Below are 25,801 nucleotides of genomic sequence, written 5' to 3'. Positions count from 1 at the left end.
TAATTTTTATTTGGAAATGTCTACGGTTAGAGAACAATAATGATAGAAACGGATAGTAATAAATAAAGCTGGTAAGACGGTGGAGTCGGTTTTGGCAGTTCAGAAATGAAAGGGATGTTATGACCGACACGTGGCGGTAGGTAGGGAGTAGGCCGTTAGAGGTAGAGGTAGAGTATTTTTGAGTGGGCCTTGATAGACAGGCTGGACTGACAGGATTGTAGTCCTCCGTTTCTGCCACTTAACTTTGTCGTTTTCCAAGCCAACTCAGCATATCCATGCGTCATTTTCTTTCATAAAATTAAAAATAACCGTTCAAGAAATTGGTCTCCAGCCTGGCTTCGGTCAAAGTCATCCCCGCTCTTCTTTTTAATATATATATATATATATTTTTTTTTTTTTTACGATAAGATAACGATCACTCACTCTCACTTGTTTTTCTCATTTAATTTCTCTCTTACAACTTCCAAAAACTGTCAATTAATCTGAATTTTTAAAAATTAAAATTATAAAACTGAATTTCAGTTTGGTTTCTTGTTGACGTGGCGTGATTCTGAGGGGTGAACTTGAGCAACTCTATATTTGTGCCAGCTGCGCGTAACAGTTTTGATGGAGTGAGATTATACGTGTGATCGGGTGCACGATGTGATGACGCGTGTCCGTTTTACAGCTGTATGCTAGTAACTGCATTGCCCGGAAGAATCCTCCACCCTCAACAGCAATGACCGGTTACCATAACCGGTTCATCCAGTTATCCTTATCTCTTTCGTATATATACACCTCTTCACTTCCCTTTCGTCTCTCTCTCAGAGACCCAAGGTGAGGCTCAGCCTCCCACTTTAAAAACCTAATCGTCATTCTCTTTTTAGCATTCAAAATTTAGAATTTCAAATTTCAAATTTCAAAATTTTTACCCTTTTCTAATTTCAAAATATTATACCATGGCTTCGACAAGAAAGGATGTGGATCGGATCAAGGGTCCATGGAGCCCTGAAGAAGACGAAGCTTTGCAAAGGCTGGTTCAAAACTACGGCCCACGAAACTGGTCTTTGATCAGCAAATCGATTCCTGGACGATCGGGGAAGTCCTGCCGTCTACGTTGGTGCAACCAGCTGTCACCGGAGGTAGAACATCGGCCGTTCACTCCTGAAGAGGACGATACTATAATACGTGCCCATGCTCGGTTTGGTAACAAGTGGGCTACCATTGCCCGCCTTTTGAACGGCCGAACCGATAACGCTATTAAAAATCACTGGAACTCCACTTTGAAGAGGAAATGCTCTTCGCTCAGCGATGATTTGAATGAAGATGCTAACAATCTCCAACCATTGAAAAGATCGGCTAGTGTTGGGCCGGGTAACAATTTTTCAGGACTGAACTTGAACCCGAGTAGCCCATCGGGATCCGAGTTGAGTGATTCCAGTTTGCAAGGTATTCAATCTCCAGTTTGCCGACCATTGTTGCGAACCGGGTCGCTTGCTCCAGTTGAAGCCTCTTCATCATCCACCGATCCACCCACCTTACTCAGCCTCTCGCTTCCCGGATCGGGATCCGACTCGTGTGAGTTCACAAATCATGGATCTGCATCCGCATCAGGATTCGGACCCGTTTTGAATTCTAATAATATAGTTCAGCCCCAGCCCCAGGTAGCTCAACCACCTTTGGTACAGAATCATAGTTCAGGTTATGAAAAGCAGTTCTTTAGCGCAGAGCTTTTGGCAGTGATGCAAGAGATGATAAGAAAAGAAGTGAGGAATTATATGTCTGGAATTGAACACAATGGGCTGTGTATGCAGACTGAAGCTATTAGGAATGCTGTGGTGAAGTGTATGGGTGTTAGCAAGATCGATTAGAGAGAAACACATTAGTCAATTAATTGATCATCGAACTAGAACAGTTCATCAGGGGGATGACAAAATGTGAAGAAAAAAAAACCTACCTTTGTTTTTTGTTTTAATTAGTCGCTCTATGGTTCCATTGTCACAGAAAGTAATAATTTTGGTAGTGTACAGAGGGGATAAATTGGGAATGAAGAAAGAGGTTTTGTTGATGAATGAGGCAAAATGAAGATAACAATTCCTTTTGAACATATTAAAAGAACAAAGATTTATTTTGCCAGTCACTGTTTATCTATTAGCTAAATTTAATCCAACAAGGAATGATCATTCACAGTTGGTTTGCATGAATTTGCCTTGGTTCAGTGGATCATGTGAAAGGGTTTAGTAAGTGCGCAGCTTAACCATTATTGCAAGTGTATAGTTTGATTTTGATATATTATTAATTAATTTTGAAATTTTAATTTCATATACGGGGAATCTCATCATTTATTGTTCAAATTATTTTTAGAAAAATTATTGTCAGAAAGAAAGATCAGGAAATTGAGAAATGCCCAAGTGAAGGATGATCTTGTTGGAATATTTAAATTAGTTTTCCCATTTGATTAGGCAGAAAAAAACAAACTTTGTCCAGTGTTGGTGAGCAACAGTTTTATTTAGGTATCACAAAATATCTAAGAATTAGGTGTATAAGCACAAGATAAGTATAGGCATTAATAAATATCTAAGAAATATAGTAATGCTTGTGAGAAGACAAAATGCATATTGGTATGGGTGTAGGAGACTCAAAGTGAAGTTGATTGGAGATTTGAGGAGATGAAAAAAAGATTGACTTGATCATTAATTCATATAAACTAATGAGGCCTTTTGCATTAACACATGTTGGCTTGAATTTGGTTGGAAATCTAAATTATCAATTAAAGTTTAAACTTGAATTTATTTAAATTAGTTAAAGATGTTGTCAAAAGTTATTGGTGAACTAAAATTATAATTTGAATTGGGCACCAAAGTAGGGGTTTGATGCTCCAATCCTAGAATCAACTTTGCTTCAGCCTTCACCAATCTCATATGTTAATGTTCATATAGTTGCCTAAACTGCAAGCGAAGTCGGGTTCTACTTTTAGAATATGGTTATGGACTTACAACAATCTCGCATTAAGATACCAAACAGCCTATTTGCTTGCACAAGTATACCAGCCACTATGACGGTGCAATGCCAATTGGGTAGTTCATGTTATAGACAGCGGCTATACAGAGCTAATGTTAAAGGGAAATATATGAGAAGAAGGATCATCCACTTTTAGGAACAGAAATAGAATAGCAGCTACTATTCGTTAGCGTAAAAATGCATTCAATTGGAGCTATTGCCGACAGCTCTTTTCTAGATTCACAGTGGACTTAGCAAAACCTGATTTATTTGCCACTTCAACATACATTAATTGTACAAAACAAGTAGGATAATTGACATCAAATTTTCAAAGAAATTAATGTAAACTAGGATATCTGTTAGCCCATATTGAAAACTAAAATACATGAAACATACACTTTCAAAACAATTGCACAAATTCAAAATAAATAAGCATGTGTTAACTTTCTGACTTGTCTGTTTGACATCTTTGATATTACATTTTCGAGGTTCACTTTTATATGCATCTACGTTGTAATTTAAAGTAATTAATTTTGTTCTATCATAGAGTCATCAGGAGAGTGATTCTAACTTTCGACTAGTTTATACAAAGATAGTCTAATCCCTTTTAATATCTCTTCCCCCTCCATTGCACAAGCCCTATAGTTGAAGCATTTCAACAAACAACAACACACCCACTTATGAAACCTTAATTTGAAAATTTTACTAAAAAATTTAAAAAAAAAATTAACACACCCAGAAAACCAACAACCATGCACACTCACCCTTTTGCATGTCCATACATCTTAAGCCGTGACATAACACACTTGGTTTAACTAGTTGAAGCCATCATCACTTCGTATCAAAGTTTCCTTATGCGTTGAAACTATGTCCTTCACCAATCACCCTAAGCAAAATTGACGGAATATACCTTGGAAAATATCTTTTGTTAACTGATACAGCTAGAATTCCTATTTGAACTCAGAAAATCGATTCAACTTCCCAGGTAAATCTTGAGCCATCAAACACTGGCAAATGGAAATTTTCATTCATCAACCGATACTCTTCTTTCTGAGACAGCCATGCACCAGAGGCAAGCAAACAATTTGACTCTTCAAGAAGCCGATGAAACTTTTCTTCAAGAAGACATCCACGTGTCCTAAGCTTAGTCATCTTCCTTTGCACAAGCACTGGTTTCAACCTCTTCTGAAACATGCATGATAAGACAAGGGGTAAATGGATATAGCATTAACCCACTTTAGACTATTACTTTGCATACTTTCCACCCATATTGGTTGAACGGGCAAATTTAGAATACAGTGATTGAATCTATAAACTAGGCTCAAATTTAAATTTTTTCCATAAAGATTCTAATACTCCATTAATCTTGCTAGATCTTGAGGTCCATGCATTTGGTTTAAGTTAATAAATTATTATTCTAATAAATTATTTTTTTATTATTGACATTATTTTATTTGATTTATTAAATAATAAATATATTTTGATAGTATTTTATTACCTATATTGATGTGACAGTTAATATAAAAATTATCATATTACTTCATTAAGTATTAACAAATTATTAAGATAATTTTAATTTTATTATAATTTTATTTTTACTTATTATTTTTTTAAACAAAAATTCTCTTATTTTTAATTAATATAACAAGTAATATAAATAATATTTTTGTTTTGTTGTAACCTTTTATAAATTGGTTATTAATATTTTATTTCTATCATTATATTGTTTAGTTTATAAAATAATAAAAATGTTAATAATTTTTTATTATAAATAGTGATATGACAGGTAATAAATATAATAGGTAATATGAGTATCTTTATGAATTTTTTAAGAAAAAAATGCCTTCAATTTTCAATTAACATAAAGTAATATGGAAACAATATATATTTTTAAAATATATTGATTTATATATAATAATTTATAAGGAATAATTTGATATTGATATTTAAGTAAAATAATATATTAATATTTTCATATTAATTTTAACTAAGCATAATAATTATTTATATACATAAATTTTATAAAATATAATAATAAATTTATACAAAGAATCCTTTAGGTAATCTATTGTTACCGTAGTATTTCATTTATAGTAATAAATTTAAGTAAAATAATATTTTAATATTTTTTTAATTACATCCAACTAAATACACAAATTTTTTAAATGTACAAAATTTTATCAAATGTAATAATAATTTATTTTTACTTAAATATTTTAACATAAGACAATAATTATTTATACAAATAAAATTACCAAATATAGTAATAAATTTATAACAATAATCTTATAAATAATAAATTTTTATGGTAATATTTTATTTTTAATAATAAATTTAACTGAAATAATATCATAGTATTTTGTTACTACATTTAATCAAATATGATAATGATTTATATGTACTAATTTTTATTAATTTATATTGAGGGACGACGCATCATTCAGAGGACGACCTTCTGAAACAATTAGACAAGAGCTTAATAAAATAAGGAGGAATAAGCAAAGAGACCTGGCAATTGAAGCCATTTGGAAGATGAATGAATTGTTTTGGGCTCAGTGGATCTTCTTCAGAGAAACCTGCGTTGCTTGATATGCAAAAAGAGTGGAGCTTGGCATGGTATTTATAGAAGAGCGCAACAACATAATTCCTTTTTTGGGTTTTTTTTTTTAGTAAAAATATTCTTATTTATTTTAAATACACAAATAAATGTATAATATATATTATTATATGATAAATGATTTTGAATTAAGAATAAAATAATATTTACTCATATGATAATACACATAAATATATATTTATTTATGTATTCAAAATAGATACGTATAGTATTATTTTTTTTTAACGTAATAGGTTAAGGGTACGTTTTACCCAAAAAGAAAAAACATTTTCTAACCTAAGGTTTGAGTTAAAAGCACTTTTCCCCTTTTACTTAGTATAAATAATATTTTCAAATGTAAAATTAAACTTTATTAAAAAATAGCATCATAAAGGTATAATAGTAATTTTATCATCTATTAATTTAAAAAAATTATCTTTTTATCAAACTACAACATTTTAAACATAATGATTTAATTCCTTCAAAAGATTGTTGTATTTTGTTCAATTCTTTGATAGTGTAATTGTCATTTTTTAACCTATTGGTGGGCAGATTGATATTTTAAAAATTTACCAAGAGACCTTTGAACTTTTTTTAAATTTATGATAACCATGTAAAAATTTTTAAGAAGACTCTTGATATTTTCAAAAATTATAATTTACTTCCTAATATGTGTGATTATATGACAAATACACCTATTTTTATAAGAAGAGAGGAATAGGAGGTGAGGGTGAAATTAAAGGAAAATATGAGACTTTTTCTATAATTTGAATATTTAAATGGTTATTTTTATTTTTATTTTTTTTATAACAAAAGCCCTGTCCGTATTTTTATTTATATTAATTTATGTTTATATAATAATTTTTAAAAAATAAAATAATAAGAATAAAATGGTAATTATACTTTTTAATAACAAAATTTAATTTTAGATGTAAATATATCATTTATACTTGATTTTAGGTGGGAAAGTATTATACATGTCATCAAGAGCTAGAAAAGTGTTTTAAACCCAAAACTTGGGTGGAAAAATGTCATTCACTGTAAAAAAAATGTATGCGTCTTTGTAATTAATAAGTTTTCAACGCCTTTGTAAGACTGTGATCGGTAATATTACATATATAAATAATGACATATTATTATATAATTAGATAATTAAAAATTAAAAATAAAATAATATTTAATTATATAATAATATATTATTATTTATATATAAAATTATATACATAATTTTATTCAACTGTGATACTTTCTCACTAGTCCAAATGTGAAATGGCCCAAGCCAACCTTTTTACCCAATCAATAGGTGGTCCGGATATGAAAACCATGCCCTCTACTTAACCAAACGGAATTATAATTGGTTGCGTGGCTTGAGTTTGAAGATAGGCCAATTCCCATCACATATTTAGACGCGTAATATTATTTAGTCGTTAAAAGGTAGTTCTCAACTCTAAGTTTTAATCAAATAACCAAAAAACCTCTCTAATATTTTATTATTAATAAAATTTTTTCTATCATTAGTTAGTTGTTCATATCCAATTAGAGTTTCTAATAAATAGGTGTATAAATAATTACATAATTGCCCATTTGATTTTCATTTTAACACCCAAAAAATATTAACAATAAGAGATACAAAGATGTTTCGTCAATGATGAAAACATTAGCTCATGGGTTGCCATGAGAGAAGGGTTTGTCAGAAGAGAAGTTCACTTGAGGAAAAAGGTTGCCAGAGGGATAAATAAAAACCTAGCAAAAGGGAAAATATACAATTTTAAAATTTAATTATGAAAAAAATTATTAGTTTTATAAATCTGAAAAGGAAACAGATAAAGTTTTATTATTTTTAATATAGTATTAATTAAATAATAATTTTTCTTTTAAAATTAACTTATTTTGATAATTTTAATTACCCATAGATGAAAATTTAAATTTTTAATACTTGATATATATTAATTTAGGGTTTTAATAAACCTTAGACGGGAATAAATCTTTTGCCTATTAACAATAAGGGATTTTTGTTCTTTAACTACTCATAAGACAGTTTATTACCATTTAACTTTAATTTAATTTAATTTTTGATTTAAATTTATTTAATCAAATAGTATGAATGCATTGTTATGTCATATTCTAATTTTTCTCATTTAATTTGAAGGAACTACTCAAATGGGGGCACCTTAACATATTCCATATAAATATCTCCACGTAGTTAGTCTTTTTAAATAAATGTCTATTCCCATTATAATTCTGCAAGTAGGATTTGATTTTGTTGCTTGGAAAAACGTATTACAATTGACCAATACTTTTATAAAGGGTTTTGGATAGTACAAAAATGTAAGTTCAGTTGACATCAGTCATCAGCATCAATTCGGATTGGAAAACGTCAAAATCAATCTCCTGCACTCAACTTCAACATCTGAATCTAAATACCAGTTTATCTTAGAGTTCTTGAAATTCCACAGAATGTCCTGTTCCTGTTCGTGCTCCTGCCAATGATAAATGTATGTAATTACATCGGCTTTTAAACCTCCCTGGTTCTGACTGTTACTGTTTTTCATAGACAGATTCCACCATTACAGCTAAGTTGGATAAAATTTGAATTTTTATCCTCTTATATTTCGAATTCTTTCTTTGGTTATTTAAATTACTTCTTGAGAGTGAGAGAAATTGTCACAAGAATATGATACCACTGTTTATAAACGAATTTAAACACCAATAAAGAAGCTCAGGTTAATCCGGGCGGTAGACATTAAAGGTCTAAATTTTTCCTTTTCCCTTCTGGTTTTCCAATTTAAGGGTCTCAAAGTTTGTATTTTGAGTTACAAATTTAAGCATCTAAGCCAAAATTCAGCAACTTCATTCTACTTCCTAGCTAGAACTTCAGTTGGGTCATCAAAACTTAAACTATGCCTTAAAAATGCCAAACTAGGGAACATGGTGGGAAACTTAAGAACAGGGCATTAGCCATTTACATTCAGTACAAAAAAAAATTACCATAGAAATATTCGGCAGTTTCGCAGAATAAAAAGTTACATATAGTTCCGAAAATGGAAGAAATCTAAAAAAATTAAACCTGTAAATGATAGTTAAAGAAGAAGGAAAAAAATTTAGGATGGATACAAAAAAGTCAAGACAGAGGTGTAGGGTGTGAATCTGATTTACCCCTTGGCTTCTCATAGAGCTGAGAGAGTCAGAAGAGAACTAATAATACGACAACATCGTTATCGTTTTCACAGGAGACTTGGGCATTTACAGATCTAAATCAATACAAGACCCATCTCTCTGTCTCTTACAATTAGGCCATGAAATGAACCAGAAAACACAGCCAAAAACGGACATTAAACACAACTGGACCCTTTTGGTTCTGTCTGCTTTTGTTTATCCTCCAAATCGCAACCTCATAGCCTCATTCCCGATTAACCGAAACAATTTTAAATAATTAATTATACACAAATCTCGCAAACAAGGAAACAATTAGTTCACAATTTCATATCATAAGGGTACAGATCAAGTTACCAAAACCCAGTTTACATACAAAAATTTGGAAAACACAGGCACAACCCATATTAAGAAAACAATAAAAGTGGAAACTCATACAAAAAATATACATAATTATAATGATAATAATGATTGATAAATCAACTACCCCGATTACTAGAATTCATCTTTTCATAGTAGCGAATCGAAAGCAGGGACAAGGAGAGATGAACCTCGTCTTTTCCCCACCGCTGCGGCTGCTTGGAGCCGACGACCCGGTGGCAAAGATAGAGAGAGTGAAGGCGACGGAAGCCACCAAGAGCAAGGACCACGGATCTCAGTTGTTGGGTACCGCAGCCAACATTAGCCAAGTGGCGCGTGCAGATCAGCTCCCAAAGACGCTCGTCTTGGCAGGTTTTGTACCACTGCTTGTTGACGCAGGCCGCCGTGGCTAGAGTCTTTGCATCGACATGTTTCAAAACCTCGAAAAGAAGGTTTTCGTCCAAGTTCATGAGTCCCGTTTCTTTAACTTCCTCTTCTTCTTCTTCGTCTTCTATGTGTTTAACTTTCTTCATCTTTGGGTCATCTCCGGAATCCGCAGAATCAAAAACCGTACGCTTCATGATGATGAAGGAGTGCTTTGAGAAAACAGAAATGACGAGGGGTTTGGTAGTGGGTTGGGTCGGGGGTATGGGTTAGAGAGCTCACCTTGGAGGGTATCGAAGACGACAAGAAGAGAAATCAATGCACTTCAATTCTCTTACTTTTTTTGTTGTCTTTTTTACTCCTTGTTAATTTACCATTTTGCCCTCCTGTCTTTTTTTATATTTCCCATTTTAATGGGTGGTATTAGCTTTTTTGCAGAATAATTCTAAATCAATAAAACTATTTATAAAAATTTTTAAATGCATAAATAAATATACAGTGTAATCATATAAATATAATAAAATTTAATTATATAATAATATATTATCTAAATATATATTTTTATATTAAATATATATATATATATATATCATTACTTTAATAAAACTTTTAATAATAGTTTAAATGAAAATAAAATAGAATTTTAAATATGAAAATAAATATTTAAATATCTTTTAACAGTTCAACTTTGAAATCAACCCCACTCACTTAATCGCATCGATTTTAGTGTCAATCAAGATAATTTGATTTTAACCAAGATAGTTTGGTTTTAACCATAAGAGACAAGGTATTAAAAGGCCCAAGCAACATCGGACAGAGATTAGTTGTTAATTAATGGTAATAAAAATGAAATTAGTGACGAGGCAGGCAACTTGAAGCAATAGAAAAAAATAATAATAATAGGCTTGACTGTGGCAGGAGTCATGGCGCACCAAAGCATAGTGTAAACGCTGCTGGATGGGTTGGAAGAAATAAACATAAAATAAGACAGCATCATTAAGATATTTACAAGTCTCCACACAAGGGAACAAACAAAGATGCGTTAAAAGTTGATTGAAGGATGAGTGGTTGGGAATAAACCACGTGTTATTTTCTTTTTCTTATAACCATCTAAATTCTTGTTTTCTTCTTTGAATTATTTTTAATCTTACCAGATATTGTTTTGTTTAGAATCCGGTCCTGAAAGTGACAGATTTGGCTTTTTCTCAACGCCCTGTTATCTGCAACCGGATCTTTGACAGGTTCCTCCGGTCATTTCTTCATCAAAAACTTCGAGCAAAGTTTATTTCCAATCCAAACGAGTTTAAATATAAATATAAAATAAATAAATATAAATCTAAATACAAGAAATAAAGTAGTAGAAAAAACAAATCTATACAAAAATTGTGTTCGGCTTGCAAATTGATGCATTACTTAAAAAAATAAAAAAATAACATCGATTAGAGAATCTAATCAAATATCTTATGTGAACTTAAACTGAGTTTAACCTGTTTATATGACCTTGAGTTAAATATGAACTCTTAAATTATAAAACGAGTCAAATTAGAATTAATGTTTATTTATACTCAACTAGCCCATACTGAAAACGAGTTGAACTCACTTGAAAATGAACTGAACTTAGGGGTGGATACAAACCGAGTCAAGCCTAAACATCCCTTGGTTCGAGTTCTGTTATAATGAAAAATAATTTGATTAGAGTTTAGCTTGAATTTATTGAGTCAATATTAAGGATGGTTCGAGTTTGGTTCAAATGAAAATAGTTCAATTCGAGTTTGACTCGAATTCGTGGTTTGAATTTGTCACTTATTAATAAAATAATGTCGTTTAATAATTATTTAACATAAATTAAATTGAACTATGAGTCAAGTTTGAATCAGATCGAGTTATCTATTCAACTCACGAGTCAAATAGAACCAAACTTTTTATAGCTCAAGTTTGGTTTGACTTTAAAATAAGTTGAGTCTTTTAATCAAAACTCGATTCATATTAGAAATAAACAAATTCAGATCAAGCTGAATCAGCTCAATTTAGGTCCAACCCTAGTTGAACTCACTTGAAAAAAAGTTTTATCTTATTTAAATTTAATTCGATTTAAATTTAATTTTAATTTAAATATTTAAAATTAGATTCAAATAACAGTACTTTAAACGGAAAAGGGACTGAACGGTGCCTAGAGAGGACAAAGAGATAGAAACTTCAATCATGTTGGGATGGTTAACGGACAATTAAGGTCCATTTATTCACAACACATGATTATGACGTTCTTGAATCTGGGTAAACTACAAAACTTAAAAGTCTTCCTTGCATGTGAACCTTTAAACTTACTAAAATATATAATACCTTTTTTTTTTTTTTCATTCAAGATACAATATTTATGTTATATAATATAGTAATGTCTAATTAGATTATATAATCTTAACATATATTATTCAAGATAATTTTTATTTTTACCTGCAAATCAAAGCTAAATCTTCGATCCAACTATAGGCAAAAGTAATTAAAATTCTAAAATAATCTTTTTTAAAATTATAATCATTAAATTTAACATATCTTAATCAAAACAATTCAATTGATCGACATAATTTTATTTTTGGAACTAAGGAAAAGTTAGGACTTTCAATAAGGTGGGGCTGCTTAAAGTATGTCCATTTCATTTGAGGAATGGACTACTTAATCGGGTCACCATCGTCCAAAAAGGGGGAAGTATGTAATCCATTAGGCCTTTCTTAAACAGAGGAAGAAGCCCGTTACGTACCAGCTTTTCGACTGAATATTTGCCAAATTTGGCTGATGGACCAAATCCAAGTTGGGTGTATTAGCTACTTAGAGCAAGTAAGAATTGGGCACGTTGTTGTGTTATGTGCCTAATTTACCGAACATCTTGTCCTAACTTTTGTGTCCATTCCAATTGTATTCACATTAGATAAGGTAGGGGAATGACCCAACTTGCAGCCCAATTCAGGCCCTCCATTGCCAGCCTTAACACGTTAGTGAATCGGCCTTGCCAATTAGGACTGCCAATTTGGCGGACAACCAAAGCATGACCTAGCTTCTAAACACAGTGAGGGTTGTGCCAAAACTAGGATTAAATTCAAACTGAATCAAGTTTAAGTTTGTTTTAATGAAGTGAAGCTTAAGCTCATCAAGCTTGTTTTAAAAGCGTTCGAGCTCTAATTGAGTTTTGAGTTTGATTCGATACTAAAACAATATTGTTTTAATTAATTCGTATTAAATTTTTAAAACTCACGATCTTTATAAGTCAAACACTCTTAAAACTCGAATTCGAGTTTAAAAATATTAAACTTTTAGGTTTTAACTCGTGCTTGTTCAAGCTTGCTTTGAATCAAACTATAGCCGGAACTGCCCTGTCATGGCTAACTGACATGTTTAATTCACATTGTTATCACATACTTACATTAAAATAGCAAATGGTTGCCAATCCAATGCATGTATTAACTATTAAACATTCATACAAAGAAGACGCTTATACAGTAACTCAACAATTCTATGTTTAGTCGTTTCTTACAGAATCTTGTAATTGCCTGACATTGTTATGAAACAAAAAAAAAAATTAAATTAAATGCAGATATAAACTAGCATAAGAATGCGGGATATGACTGCCCAACAAGCTCTTGATGTGATTTCATCAAGGCGTCCTCAGCACATCATTTGTGACCAATCCCTCTTCTACTGGGACCAGAATAAGCCTGAGCCATGTTCAACTTGTTGAATGAAACAGGGGAAAGCCGGTGGTTGACAGGCCTCGTAGCATTTACATGAACAGAACAGGAAATCAAGATAACGATGAAAATGACAGAGATGGACACAGCCAAAGAGATGATCCGATGAGGTGGCTTCATTTTTTTATGTCCTTAGTTGATTGGAATCAATGAACATTTCTTTAGGGGTATATATAAGAGAAGAGGCAAGCAAGAAGAGGCTCTTCTTCTTCATGTAGGGCCGCAGGGGAATAAAGAATTTCGAGACTTCAACAGTTGTACTTTAAATTTTATTTTATGTGATTCAAGAGATCTCTGTTTCAGAATAGGACAAACGTTAAGAAGGAAATAAATTCTAGTTTGGAATAATTAAGTATAATTTTAATATGTTTTTGGGATTTTCAAATAAGAATATGGAATGTGAGAAAGGCTGAGGCGTATCTACCAAATTTTAGATTTAATTTAGCTCGTGATTGACAGATGGAGGGAAACAAGATATGTCACGGCATGAATATCATTAGCGCGAGTTTGTTTTCAGACGGTGAAATTGTCAAACTGACAAGTGCCGGCACAGGCGGCTCTTGCCGTTTGGTCAGGCTCCTTCATTCTGCTAAGATCTTTATAAGAAGAAATGAAACAATTATACATGAAGTGCTTTAATTAATTTTAAAAATCTTGTTTATCATTCATAGACGTTTAAATATATTAATTTTAAGGGTAAAATCGTTATTTTATATTTAATATTAAAAATAAATTTAAATTTGATTTAAATTTTCTCTTATAAATTATAAAAATTAATCATTTATTTTTAACCTAAGTTTTCAAAAACAATATTTTCTTTTAAGATTTTCAAATTTTTAGATCTTAATTTTTTGATAATAAAGAGACTTCTCTGACGATCTCCAAACAACAGAGAAAATTGTTAGTTTTTAAAATTTAGGAGGGAGGAATGATATAATTAATAAACTCAGTTAATTTTAATCGTCGATGGGTGGGTAAATAAGAGTTTTAAAGTTAAGGGACATAAATTTGAAAAAACAGCATACTTGGGGGTGGGGGTTGGAAAAAATCCTTTGGCCTATATGGAGATTATATTTATAACCGAAGATGAAGTCCTGAGAGCTTATATTCAAAAATCAATTATGAAGACCCATAAATAGTAATCCTGAGTCCCATAAAACATTTATGGCAATGTATTGACTATCAGAGATATATCATTTAAATATTTAATTATATAGACAAATCTAGGTGAATATAACATTGCCGATTCGAGAATAGTAGCACAGTTGCAACTTGCAACACAATAAGGAGTGGGGTTTACATTTAACCACCACATACTCCTCATGGCTCACGAGGATGACAAGGGAATAAATGAAATTCTTATGTATATGGATTGTGTCGATCACATGCTTACCATAATTAATATTCTTAACAAGATTATGAAATATAAACCTAATAACGTGATGATATATGTGCGGCCAAATGACTTATTTCCACTTAAAGTTTGTTGTATTTATAAATCAATATTCTGTTAAATATTGAAAATCTAATCATTTATCTGTAAACGATTAAAACTAATTGAACTAATTAATATTATTTATTTCCTCCTTAAATTTATAAAAATAATGATTTTCTCATAAATTAAATTTTAAAATATTATATTTTTCTCTAAAGATTTTTATTCGTTCTTCCTTTTTCCAACGCAATCTCTCTCTCTCCCCATTTTTTCCCTTTTCCGATAACTTCTTATTTTTGTCATTGGACGAAAATGTTTGGAGATGAATCATCATTTCTTTCGATGATAAAAATGATGTATTTGTCACCAGGCAGAAATGATTCATCCTTTGGCTTATATATGCCTGGCTCGGACAGATGATTCAACTCCATAGAAGCAGCAAGAATGCATATAATGAATAGTATACGGTGGTTGATTTCTTCTAACTGGTAACTTGTTTGTTGGCAATATTCAAAAATCGAAAGCTAGACCTGGTCTTGGTTTCACATTTTCACACCTACATGGTATCATTTTTATGTGTAAATCGCTCCTCTTGCCAGAAGCTAGCAAGTGGTCCATCACATTCTCCGTCAGGAATGTTGAAAATTGTAAAAGTTGTCGAGTCTCCCTTTGAAAATTGCCTCTTACTTTGAATTAATTCGTAAGCTAATAAAGAGTGTAGGAAAAGAACTCATTTTATATATTCGAAAAGCTCCTGACACAAACAGCTAGCAGCTAAGCTGAGTGAGACACGGCCTTTTCAACTTCACGATCCATCTACCGTCTTGTGACTGTGAGCTAGCCAACACGGAAAATGGTAATCCGTGTTGTGTTGCCCAGTTAAATTTAAAACAAAATTAAGGGTCCTCCAGTTGACTCTGTTCCTTCGGTTTCAGAAACTAAAGCAAGAGAATTAGACCGACAATTATATATATATATAAGGAAACCATTAATTCAAACCCAGCTATGCACCGCCTTTGATATATATAATAATAGGCATTAGGCACCCTTTTTCCTGGAAAAATACCCAAGAAAGAAAAAAATGACGCATTCAGTTCGATTCCATTGTTTATCATCATTCATCTACCTGGATTTTCAACACAACACGTGGCATGAAATGTACACGCAGATGAGTAAACTATGAGCTAGCTAGCTGCTGTTTTCATGACATAAATTAAGAGTAGCAGAGAAAAAGGTCATCGCGTAGCAGTTAAGTTATAGGAATACACCCTTTGGATGAAGAAAACCGTGTGAAACCAGGCTTATTATTTGAACGTGATCATGCAAAAACCACAAAAATTTAACCTAAATCTATATGAGTCACGTAATCAGCTTTAAAAGTTTTACTTATTATGCCAATCCAAAGGCCAAAGCCAAGTACTATCAGAAAGAGTCAACTCCCAATGCCATCAAAATTGTCAAAGTAAAAGCTATTCTCTATCCTCAAGCTCACCCTTCACGGCTTCTCAATCTGTACACCCATTGGTTCACCATTTGAATCTCCAAAAAGAAAAATAGAAAAAAAAAAACCGGTCAAATAATCCTGTAAAGGTCCCACTACGCAGCGTTTCACCGTCTTCTCCAGACAACTCAAATATATATATAGACACATGTCTAGCAGCATGTAGGCATTAATCAGCAACTTTATAGTATCTATCTTTAGAGAGAAGATTTCAAAACAAAGGTAGCATGGCAGCATCAATGAAGCCATCATTGTTTGCGTTGGTTCTGATAATCCTAGTGGTATTATCAACACAGTTTAGCGTTACCCATTGTAGAATCCTCCGGTCATTGACGGACACCAGTACTATTTCTGGGACTGGAAGCGAGCACGTTGCCACCGTTTCATTTTCTCTTCCTTCCAAAAACTCGAGCATTCATCAATCAGTAAAAAGCTTGGCCTTTAGATTGTCTTCCGGCCCAAGCGATCGGGGTTCTGGTCATTAGAAGTTGCACCTTCAGAAGCTAATATATTCTTTTGGTTTTGCATATTCTTCTTTACACAAAGTTCAAATTTTAGCCTTTTGTTTTCTCAGAAAAATACTGTTAACTGGGAATTTTTGTTCTGGTTCATTCATCTGTTGTAATCTTAATTTCTGTTTCGATTCATTCTATGTATTAATTTTACGATGTAATCAGTTAATTAGTGCATAAAGTATAGAAAATCTTTTAATGCACCCTCGAGATCACCCATAATTTCTCTCTCTTTGCATCTTTAATTTCTCATCTCATTGCCAAGCTGCAGTGTGATTCATGATTGAAAGAGTTCTGAATTGGGATGTAACTAAATGAATATTATTGATTAAATATTGTACAATTTTTAATATTACAGGACAATTTGAATAAGAATCATTACCCAGAATAAGAATAAATATTTTATTTAACAATGATCTCAACCAATCTGAAAAAGAAGTTTCAAGGAATTTAGAAATCTAACCAAAATCCTGTTCAAATTAAAAAAAAATAGTAAACCAATTTGTGTAGTATGAATTTCTACATACCCTTGTGCAAATATACAGTATATATACTTGAAGATCTTATAGACGGCTCATCTACTGTACTCCAAGAACATTTTTTAACCTAGTAAAGAGCATGTTGCATATTGCTCTGGTTTTAGAAAATTTCAATGCATCGCTCCCTATAATTAATCAGAGATACTTGCACGAAGTCTGTGAGCTGGTCAAGAGCCCATGTTCTTTCGATAACGTAAGTGTGTCACATGTGTCGATAGAATAGATGGTATCGTTATATAGGCTCGAAAAAAATGTGGCTTGGACTTTACATAACAACTGAAAGTTGAATTATTCAAAGGCCGACGGATAAATTTCCACAGCTCATAAGTCGAGGTAAACTTGTTCTACTTTCCCAAGCTGTGCATGTTTCAATTCGTGCCAACATTTTCCAAATGTCGCCATGTTTTTCTCCTCATGTCCTTTTCTTCAATTTGCCAATTCTAAAATGCCCATATGATATGATGCTAGCTTTGAATTTAGGGGATAGAGTACAATCTTGGTCTAAGATTATGCACGAGATCAGGGAAAAAAGGCAAATGTCAAATGTTGTTGGTATTCCTCAAAGTTGAATTCCCAAGTAGCAATTATCCTTTTTCTCAGAGGCTCATTTCAAAGCATACGCATTAGTAGTCCTATCCTACTTTGATCAACCCCCTAAGCCCTAACTATTTCAAGAAATGCACAAGTTTTTTTTTAATCTTTAAATTAAATAAAATTCCCACCATACTCTAATCGTCAAAAAGAATGACAGATCCATATCAAATTCAAGGGCTCCCTGTTTCATGCTGACATAATTCTCAATGATTATTACTTGTGTTTGTTGCCCAGTAAACTGTGGAACTAAAGAGTACTCCTAAATTTATAAATTAATCTTACTAATTTATATATATAATTTAATGTTATAATATAATTAAATAATTTTGAGATTAAAAAATAATTATCATCAAATAATAATTTATCATTTCAATTTATATGAATGAGTTAATAAATTTAGTTTGTTGATTTATTCCGAATTAAAACCCATTTAATAACCCAACACCATTTTGAGGCTCTATGGGATTGGGCGGTACTAATTTATGTCATAGGCTGTCAGTCCGACATTCCACAGCACGATCCCAATCCATAATGAATGTTTATATTTATTTTCTATCAAATAATTTTCCAATTTTTTAATCAAAATGAAAGGAGGAGAAAACCTCCATGTGAATAGGAGGAGGCTGGTTGTTCAACCAGTAGGCTCCCAATTAAAAGCATTCACAACAAGATAATGAAAAACGAACAAATCAATGGTCAATTTTTCAAATATTCCAAATAATAAATATTTCTTTGCCACCTGCTACATCCACCATAATCCATGCCTAGTCTGCAAGCTCAGTGGTTCATCAAAACAGCCGTCAGCTGTAGCATCAACTTTCCTCAACGCCGAGGCCCTCAAAAATCTTATAAGACAAAAGATGTTCAAAACAGAATCAATATAAAATAATAGGCTAAATAAACGACTACGGGGAACAAACAAGTCTCTGGTCAATTTTACTGACTACTCAATCAATAATTAATTTCCTTTACACCATCAACATTCGTGCCAAATAAAACAATGGTTTCAAAACCCGACAAGAGCCAGCCTGACTGCCTGAGCTTATAACACCTTGTTGAATTCGTCCAAGATGATGTACAGTAGTATCATCAGAGGATTGTAAATAGGATAATAATATAGTAGACTATATAAATAATATTATTTGAGAAGACAACAGCGTCATCAAAGAGACGAACAATCCAAATTCAAATCCAATTACCAAGTTGTAACTCTATCTCAAGTTTTGCACGCTAAAACTAAATGTGGATTTGAACTAGAGGCTGAAACCTAATTTTCTCAAGGTGAAATTGTCAATAGGCATCCACCTATTATTTATATTCAAACATGGTATTAGGGATTGCAATAGGAGGGGCAAAGAGGGGATCTCCATCCCCATCTCTGTTTATGTCTTTGTAGGGGATATTAATCCTTATCCCTTTTATAGGGATAAAAATTATTCTCTATTCTCTCCCCACAAAAAAAAAATCTTCTCCCCATTTTTATGGAAAAAAATCATTTCCCCATACCTATAAGAATTTTTTTTTTTCTTATACCTTTTAAACACAATATAAAATATTAAATAACCAAATTAAGTAAAATTAAAACCGATCAATTATTTCAAATGTCACTAATATAATATATAACCACTTTAGTATATATAACAAAAACCTAAATAAATTTAAAAAATATAAATAATTTAAAACTATAAAGATATATTAATATTTTAAATAAATATATTAATATAAAGAAACGAAGACGAGAAGTAAGATGAGACTAGGGTGGGGAAGGGGCAATGCAAGACGGGGAGGGGATACATGTATCCCTATCCACAATTACAGATTTTTTTCATCCCCGTTCTCGTCTCTTTTCCCATTTTTATTGAAAAATTTCTTCCCTGTTAGGATTGAAGAAGATCAAATCCCTAAGACCTAGCCAAAATTGTCATCTCTACATGATGTACCAACTTGGGAGATTTTGCACAGAAGAGATTTTTAATAGATGATTAGAAATAAAATTGACAATACAAATCTACATTATTCCCCGGGCATAATCAAAGCAAACAAAAGCTGAAACTTTACTTTTGCGTTAAGTACTATCACAAAAATAAGAAACTTAACTCCAAAAAATTAAGGGCTTTCATTTTAAAAATTTAGGTCTATTCATAAAATATGACAATCGGAATATGAGGTCAAAACTTCAATACAAAAATGGCAATACAGATTCTGGGAAACCAGAAAGAGAAGATGTTATCATGCTACAGACTAACAATTAAGTTCAGGACTTCCAGGGGAAAGTCAGCTTTACACTTCTGAACCATTGCAGAGAAAATCTAAGCACCGTCAAGCCAAATCAATTTTATGCATACAAATTAATTTCAAATCAATCAATAAGAGGAACATTACAAATCGGAACAGTGACATTATAATTCAATCTTCAATACATTGAGATACAACCAACAGGTTGCTGTTTCCTAAAAGATGGATACAGTCAATCACATAAATATAGTTCTAAAATGCAAGGAATAAAGGAAAAGCAACCATAATTAAGTTGAAAAGGAGATGCCATATTATTTGAACATATGAAGTATGAAGCTAAATCTAACAAAATTTGTCTTCCATATAATCCTAAATAGTACACCAGGATCAACAACAAAACGCAGCAAGATGTCTGATGGGATTTAGACACTGCACTAGCAAGAGAGCATGATTTCAAGAGAAGATATATATATTCAGATTAAAGGTGGTTGCAATAACAAATGATGGAAGAACAAAAGTAAACAGAACCCTAAGCTTCCAAAATCAACCCTGACCAGGTCCTTTAGGCTAAAACATGAGCTGAATTTCAAATCAATCGGCTATTAATATGTAACTATTCCAACTGTTTCTTTAAGAAAAAAAATTTAAGATCTAAGAATATAAACTGAAAATCTTAAAAGAAATAATCTCACAAAATGGGCAACCTGGTCATCAAAGTCAAAATGTTGCCCTGGCATGAAAGATGAGGCCTGAAAATGAGCCGAAGTGTATTACTAATAGTGAAACTAAACAGATGGAGAGGACCAAAAAAAAAAAAATTAACACAGAGATTATGGTTTTAAACTTAAAAAATTAAGATTTCCAAAACATCAACCTAAAGCTCAGCAAACAACATTTCCATAACATTTATGATTCCAATAATATCAACTCAGTGGAAAATACCAAATATTGAATCACAATATGAATACAGGTATGAGCTCAGTAATAAAGTAGGAATTCAGTCTTAATTGTGGCAGAACTTGTAATTCTTAATCACATCTAAGCTTGATAAATCATACACCCCACTATTATAATGAAATGATTAAACACATTTCCCTTCCATAGCATTGGCTCTTGATTCAACACAATCTAACAATTGGCCAACAACAACCTTTGAAGCTATTATTTTGGAAATACCATTAAAATGCTTGACATGAAATTAAAATTAGGTACAAAGAATTTTTGTATATACATAGTTATTGGTTAATGGTCTATAGGAGGAAATAAGTAGAATAATAAAATTAAAACAGATCACATTTCATAAATGCTGCAAATAAAAGAACAGTGATGTCATGGCCCAAAGAAGGACAGTAAATCAATAGAAAAAGGTCATCCAATTTTGAAAGGACTATCAAACTAGGCATAAAAAGGTCAAGTTGTATGAAATTCCTTGATGAATGCCTTTTCTATGCTGAAAGCACATAAAAAATGCAGAATCAATAAAATCTTCATGGTCTAACACATATATATTACCCATACCCAGCCAAACTAGGTATCTACTATCTAGACATTATTAATGTCCACATGACATACTTCTAAGAATAAATATTCTGCTAATTTATACAAGTTAAAATTAAGTTTTCAAACTAAGAACAAAAGTTCTAGGAAATAAAACTCAAAATTTCAATTTCATTACATCAAACTCAAGCTGCAAAGGGTTATGGTAGTTTTCTTCAAGGATTTGTGTCTCCCATGGTTTCCCTTCATAATAAAATACATTCTCTTTCAGCAACTGCAATTCTTAACTAATACATCAGCCAAGTAATCCACAATGAACAACACCGCATCCTAATTTCGGAAGAGCGAGCACACACGAACACTTAATGCACACAACATTAGGCAGAGAAAGAAATTGAAATTGGAATTAAAATAAAATAAAAAAAGATGTCGCGCATCATTATTTCATAGAAAATCAAAAATGCACAAAATTGCGACAACTGTAGCTGAAATAGATAAAATTAATCAAGAAAAGATATTCAAAACCCTAGGATGATCACAAAATAATATAACTATAATATTGGGTAATAAATCAGTATTATAAGTACAAAAGCAGATCCGAACCTCCAAAAACATAAATGATAACGGAAACCCTAACATACCATAACTATAATTGAAACCTCCGGAGAGAAATCAAGTCTGCATCTCAGCAGAAGAGACAGCATCCTCACTCGCCTCTCCCGCGGCTTCCGCACCATTTTTACTGTCCTCCAAACCAGTAGTCGAACCAGTACCGACAGCACTAGCGCGCGACTTCACGGATTCCAGTATGCGTTTGCTGATCTCCTTGGAATAGACCTGGAGAACCTCGATTCCATCAACCTCAGCAGCAGCGCCGGCCTCGAGATCAGCAACAGAAAACGCCTCGTTCTCAATGGAACGAGCTGTAGAGTCAGCCTCGTCTGCCGGCATGGAGCCGTACCGCTTGGAGAGCACCGAGGGAGTAGTGAGCGTCTCGACGAGGCGCGCAATCACCGCGTCACGCGTGCGTTGGGTCGGCGGCCATATGCGGAACGCGAGACTGCTGGAATTGGGCTTCTTTGAATCCTGTTGAGAGTCGCTTTGGGGATCTTGAGGTCTTTCAGCTTCTGTTTCCATCGGATCGGAGCGTCCGCCTGTTGTCCCTATGATTAATTATATAATATTCGATTTGGAAATTTTCTTATATTTTTAATTTAGGCAGAAGATTATTGGGAAATGTAAAGAAAGAAACATAGACAGGGGTGCAGGGTTAGCTTACAAGTTAATCTGATTTTGATGTGCGACGAACTGACGACCTACCTTTTCCTTTTATGGTTTCTACTTTACTTAAAAATTACTTGCTATCTCCTTCGTAAATTCATACGAAAGAAAATAAAATCACATAACGCTATATTTATTGATGGTTCGGATTTTGCATTCTGTCCAAATCTTCCTTCAAATCTGATAATTTATCCGAATATTAGAATCCACCTAATATTTCAATCAGTCTATTTTAATGTGTGAACGATATTTAAATTTTTTTAAGTATTAAATATAGAATATTTACAAATTAATTAATATAGACTATTTACACATTTAATATGATATCATCTCATCTATGGTTAAATGATTATTTTTCACCCAAGTTTTTATATAATGATGGATTTTTACTTTTTAAATAAAAAAAAATTAATTTTTCTTTTATTTATTAAATTTATTAAAATATCTATTAAATTTTTTTATGAAAATATTAAAAAGGCAAAAGGCCTTATAACAAAATAATGTTGTGTTCCTAAAAGTTTATTAAATAGTTTTTATATCTCTAATTTATATTAATTTTATTTAAAATTAAAAAGTTACAAATATAAATATAAATAAATATATTAATAATATATAATCATATATATATTTGAGGTAAATTATAATTTTAAAAATTTTAAGAATAATTTCACCAATTTTAAAAGGTTTTTAGGAATTTTAAAATAGTTTAAAGTGATTTTTTTTGAAAATTTTAAATTTCAAAAGTCCCAATTAAACTGCCAAAGAAATGAATAAAGTAATAAATTATAAACGTAAATATTATTATATTAAAATTATTAGAACTATATATTTTTTAAAAATATGTAGGGAATATGATAATTTTTTAAATAAGATAAGAGAAATTTTATTTGCCTCTAATAGGTTTTAAAAAATAACACTTACTCCCTCATTTACACTTTACCATATAATATTTGAATAAAAAAATATAAATACTTTTTACTATTAAAATTAATGGTTGATTTTAATATATAGGTGGAAAATTGATTTTTTTTAAACTTTAAGGATGGAAACATATTCTTTCATCAAACCTTGGATTGGATGTAATATAGTCATTTGGCCTCTCATTTAATGGTGTAATTCTAACATTTACTTTAATATTTTATAAATCTAAGTAATTTATTTTGACAGCGGACAATTTTCTTTCAGTTGCTAGTTAAGAAAGAAAATTTCATAATACAAATATTACTAAAGTTACAGCATAGAATTGGCAAACAGTTTAAAATTAAGCCCATGAGTTTTGAAAGGACATTTAACATGCACTCGCGAGCTTTGCACAGAGCCTCTAATGGCTTCACCTTAGGCATTGTAAGATCAGTTCCTTCTGTCAAGTCCACTTCCTCTTCACCAATTCTCTCCCACTCAAAGCACTGAATTAAACTGGCTAATGCTAGCCCCATTACTCTATTGGCAAGGCCAGCCCCAGGGCAGGATCTTCATCCTTGCCCAAGTGGTATTAACTTATACGCCTCAATTTCACCTTCCAGTCCTGCAAATCTCTCTGGCCTGAAACTTTCAGGGTCCGCCCACACCTTGGGATCTGTATGAATGGCCATTGCATTGACAATTAACATTGCTGACGGTGGTACATCGTACCCTCCGATTGTGCAGTAATCGGATGATTCATGTGGCACTAGAAGTGGTGCTGCTGGGAACAGCCGAAGGGTCTCATTGATTATGCATTGGAGGTCCGACAACTTGGCCAAATCAGATTCTTCTGCTGAACGGCCATGGCCAACATGACGGTCAAGCTCAACTCTGGCTTTCTTTAGCACATCAGGATGGTTCAGCACAAGTGACATTGCCCATTCTACAGTTACAGATGATGTGTCTGTTCCCGCAACTAGCAGCGCCTGTTAAAATTACAAATCCATGGAAGTCCATATAAAATGTAGGATTAACAATAAAACAGAGCTTTTTAGACATACCATTATCATACCTTTGATAATTTCATCAGAGCAGGATTCTGGGTCGGACACTTGTAGAGACATCATAGAATCGATTATCGTCTTGATTCTTCCTCCTTCATCTGAAGAATTCCTTGTCTTTCGATGCTCATCAATCAAACTCTGCATGAATCTATCAGACTTCTGATGCAGTCTTATTACCCTATTTTTGTAGCCATTGTAATCCACCCATCGTAAAAAGGGTAAATAAACTCCTGGATTTGAAGCTCCACACACAAAAAATCTCCCTTACGATTTCTAAAACCCATTTAGACTCCTCTGGGTGGTCGACTTCTTCCCCAAAATATCTTTTCCCAGAAACCATCCTCATGATGATATTAAAAGAAAGTTCGGATAGCTTTGACCTCATCTCCACTTTGCGAAATTTTGGCATGAACTGTGATAAAGATTTTTCAGTAAAAATATAACCTCATCCTTTCTAACTCCCAAAGGCATGTTGAGGCGATTCGTTGAGAAGATATCAAGCGCAGCAAGACGGCGAAGATTGCGCCAATGAGGACCATAAGAAGCAGCGGCCATTGTCGTATGGTTATAGTTCAAGTACTTGCCAGCAAAAAGCCGAGGCCTATTGGCAAAGAGAATATCATTTTTAGAAAGGCATTCTTCGGCGGCTGATGGAGAGGACATGAGTAGCACACAGCGGTTTCCAAATGAAAGATTCACGATTGGACCATATTTGTTTGAAAGGAGCTGTAATGTTCTATGAATGGGTTGTTTCAGTAGATGACAATGGCTAATTATAGGAAGTGAAGTTGGGGTTGGAGGTCGATTCTTTTATCGTGTTTGTTTCAGTAGAAAATTCCTCAGAATGAGAAGAAAGAAGAGCAAGCATGACGAGGACACAATGAATAACCATATTTTTTTTCCATCAGCTTGAATTTGCCATTCCTCTAATCTATGACGGAATAATGATAATGGAGGAGAACAGGCGTGCCCATATATTGTTGTTGTATTATTTGATTTTGGGCTTCTCTTTCTGTCATCTTTCGACA

General features: G+C 32.4%; 4 protein-coding genes across 5 annotated transcripts; 1 reads left to right on the top strand and 3 right to left on the bottom strand.

Annotated features, from left to right (window-relative positions):
• The first annotated feature begins 793 nt into the window (after positions 1 to 793).
• Positions 794 to 2,047, top strand: LOC123203688 (transcription factor MYB44-like). Its single transcript, XM_044620134.1, has one exon. It carries the CDS (start codon positions 939 to 941, stop codon positions 1,848 to 1,850), a length of 912 nt encoding a protein of 303 aa, XP_044476069.1. The 5' UTR covers positions 794 to 938; the 3' UTR covers positions 1,851 to 2,047.
• A 6,978-nt stretch (positions 2,048 to 9,025) lies between these two features.
• Positions 9,026 to 9,781, bottom strand: LOC123202808 (F-box protein GID2-like). The gene has a single exon (XM_044618951.1). The coding sequence runs from the start codon at positions 9,667 to 9,669 to the stop codon at positions 9,208 to 9,210; it is 462 nt and encodes a 153-aa protein (XP_044474886.1). The 5' UTR covers positions 9,670 to 9,781; the 3' UTR covers positions 9,026 to 9,207.
• Positions 9,782 to 22,057: 12,276 nt separating this feature from the next.
• On the bottom strand, positions 22,058 to 22,977 carry LOC123202594 (MFP1 attachment factor 1-like). 2 transcript variants are annotated; one of them, XM_044618543.1, is made up of 2 exons: positions 22,805 to 22,977; positions 22,058 to 22,679 (listed from the first exon to the last, which is right to left on the bottom strand). In XM_044618543.1, the coding sequence occupies exon 2, from the start codon at positions 22,660 to 22,662 to the stop codon at positions 22,198 to 22,200; it is 465 nt and encodes a 154-aa protein (XP_044474478.1). In that variant the 5' UTR covers positions 22,663 to 22,679; positions 22,805 to 22,977; the 3' UTR covers positions 22,058 to 22,197. The 2 variants fall into 2 exon arrangements, with proteins under 2 accessions (XP_044474478.1, XP_044474477.1); XM_044618542.1 differs by having other exon boundaries at positions 22,058 to 22,688; positions 22,805 to 22,976.
• A 1,018-nt stretch (positions 22,978 to 23,995) lies between these two features.
• On the bottom strand, positions 23,996 to 25,577 carry LOC123203776 (cytochrome P450 81C13-like). Its single transcript, XM_044620251.1, has 2 exons — positions 24,782 to 25,577; positions 23,996 to 24,695 (listed from the first exon to the last, which is right to left on the bottom strand). Exons 1-2 carry the CDS (start codon positions 24,794 to 24,796, stop codon positions 24,279 to 24,281), a joined length of 432 nt encoding a protein of 143 aa, XP_044476186.1. The 5' UTR covers positions 24,797 to 25,577; the 3' UTR covers positions 23,996 to 24,278.
• Positions 25,578 to 25,801: the final 224 nt, after the last annotated feature.

The sequence above is a fragment of the Mangifera indica genome, chromosome 19, assembly GCF_011075055.1.
Source record: "Mangifera indica cultivar Alphonso chromosome 19, CATAS_Mindica_2.1, whole genome shotgun sequence".
NCBI lineage: Eukaryota > Viridiplantae > Streptophyta > Magnoliopsida > Sapindales > Anacardiaceae > Mangifera > Mangifera indica.
The sequence above is the reverse complement of the archived record's forward strand: the minus strand, read 5'-3'. Positions and strand labels throughout refer to the sequence as shown.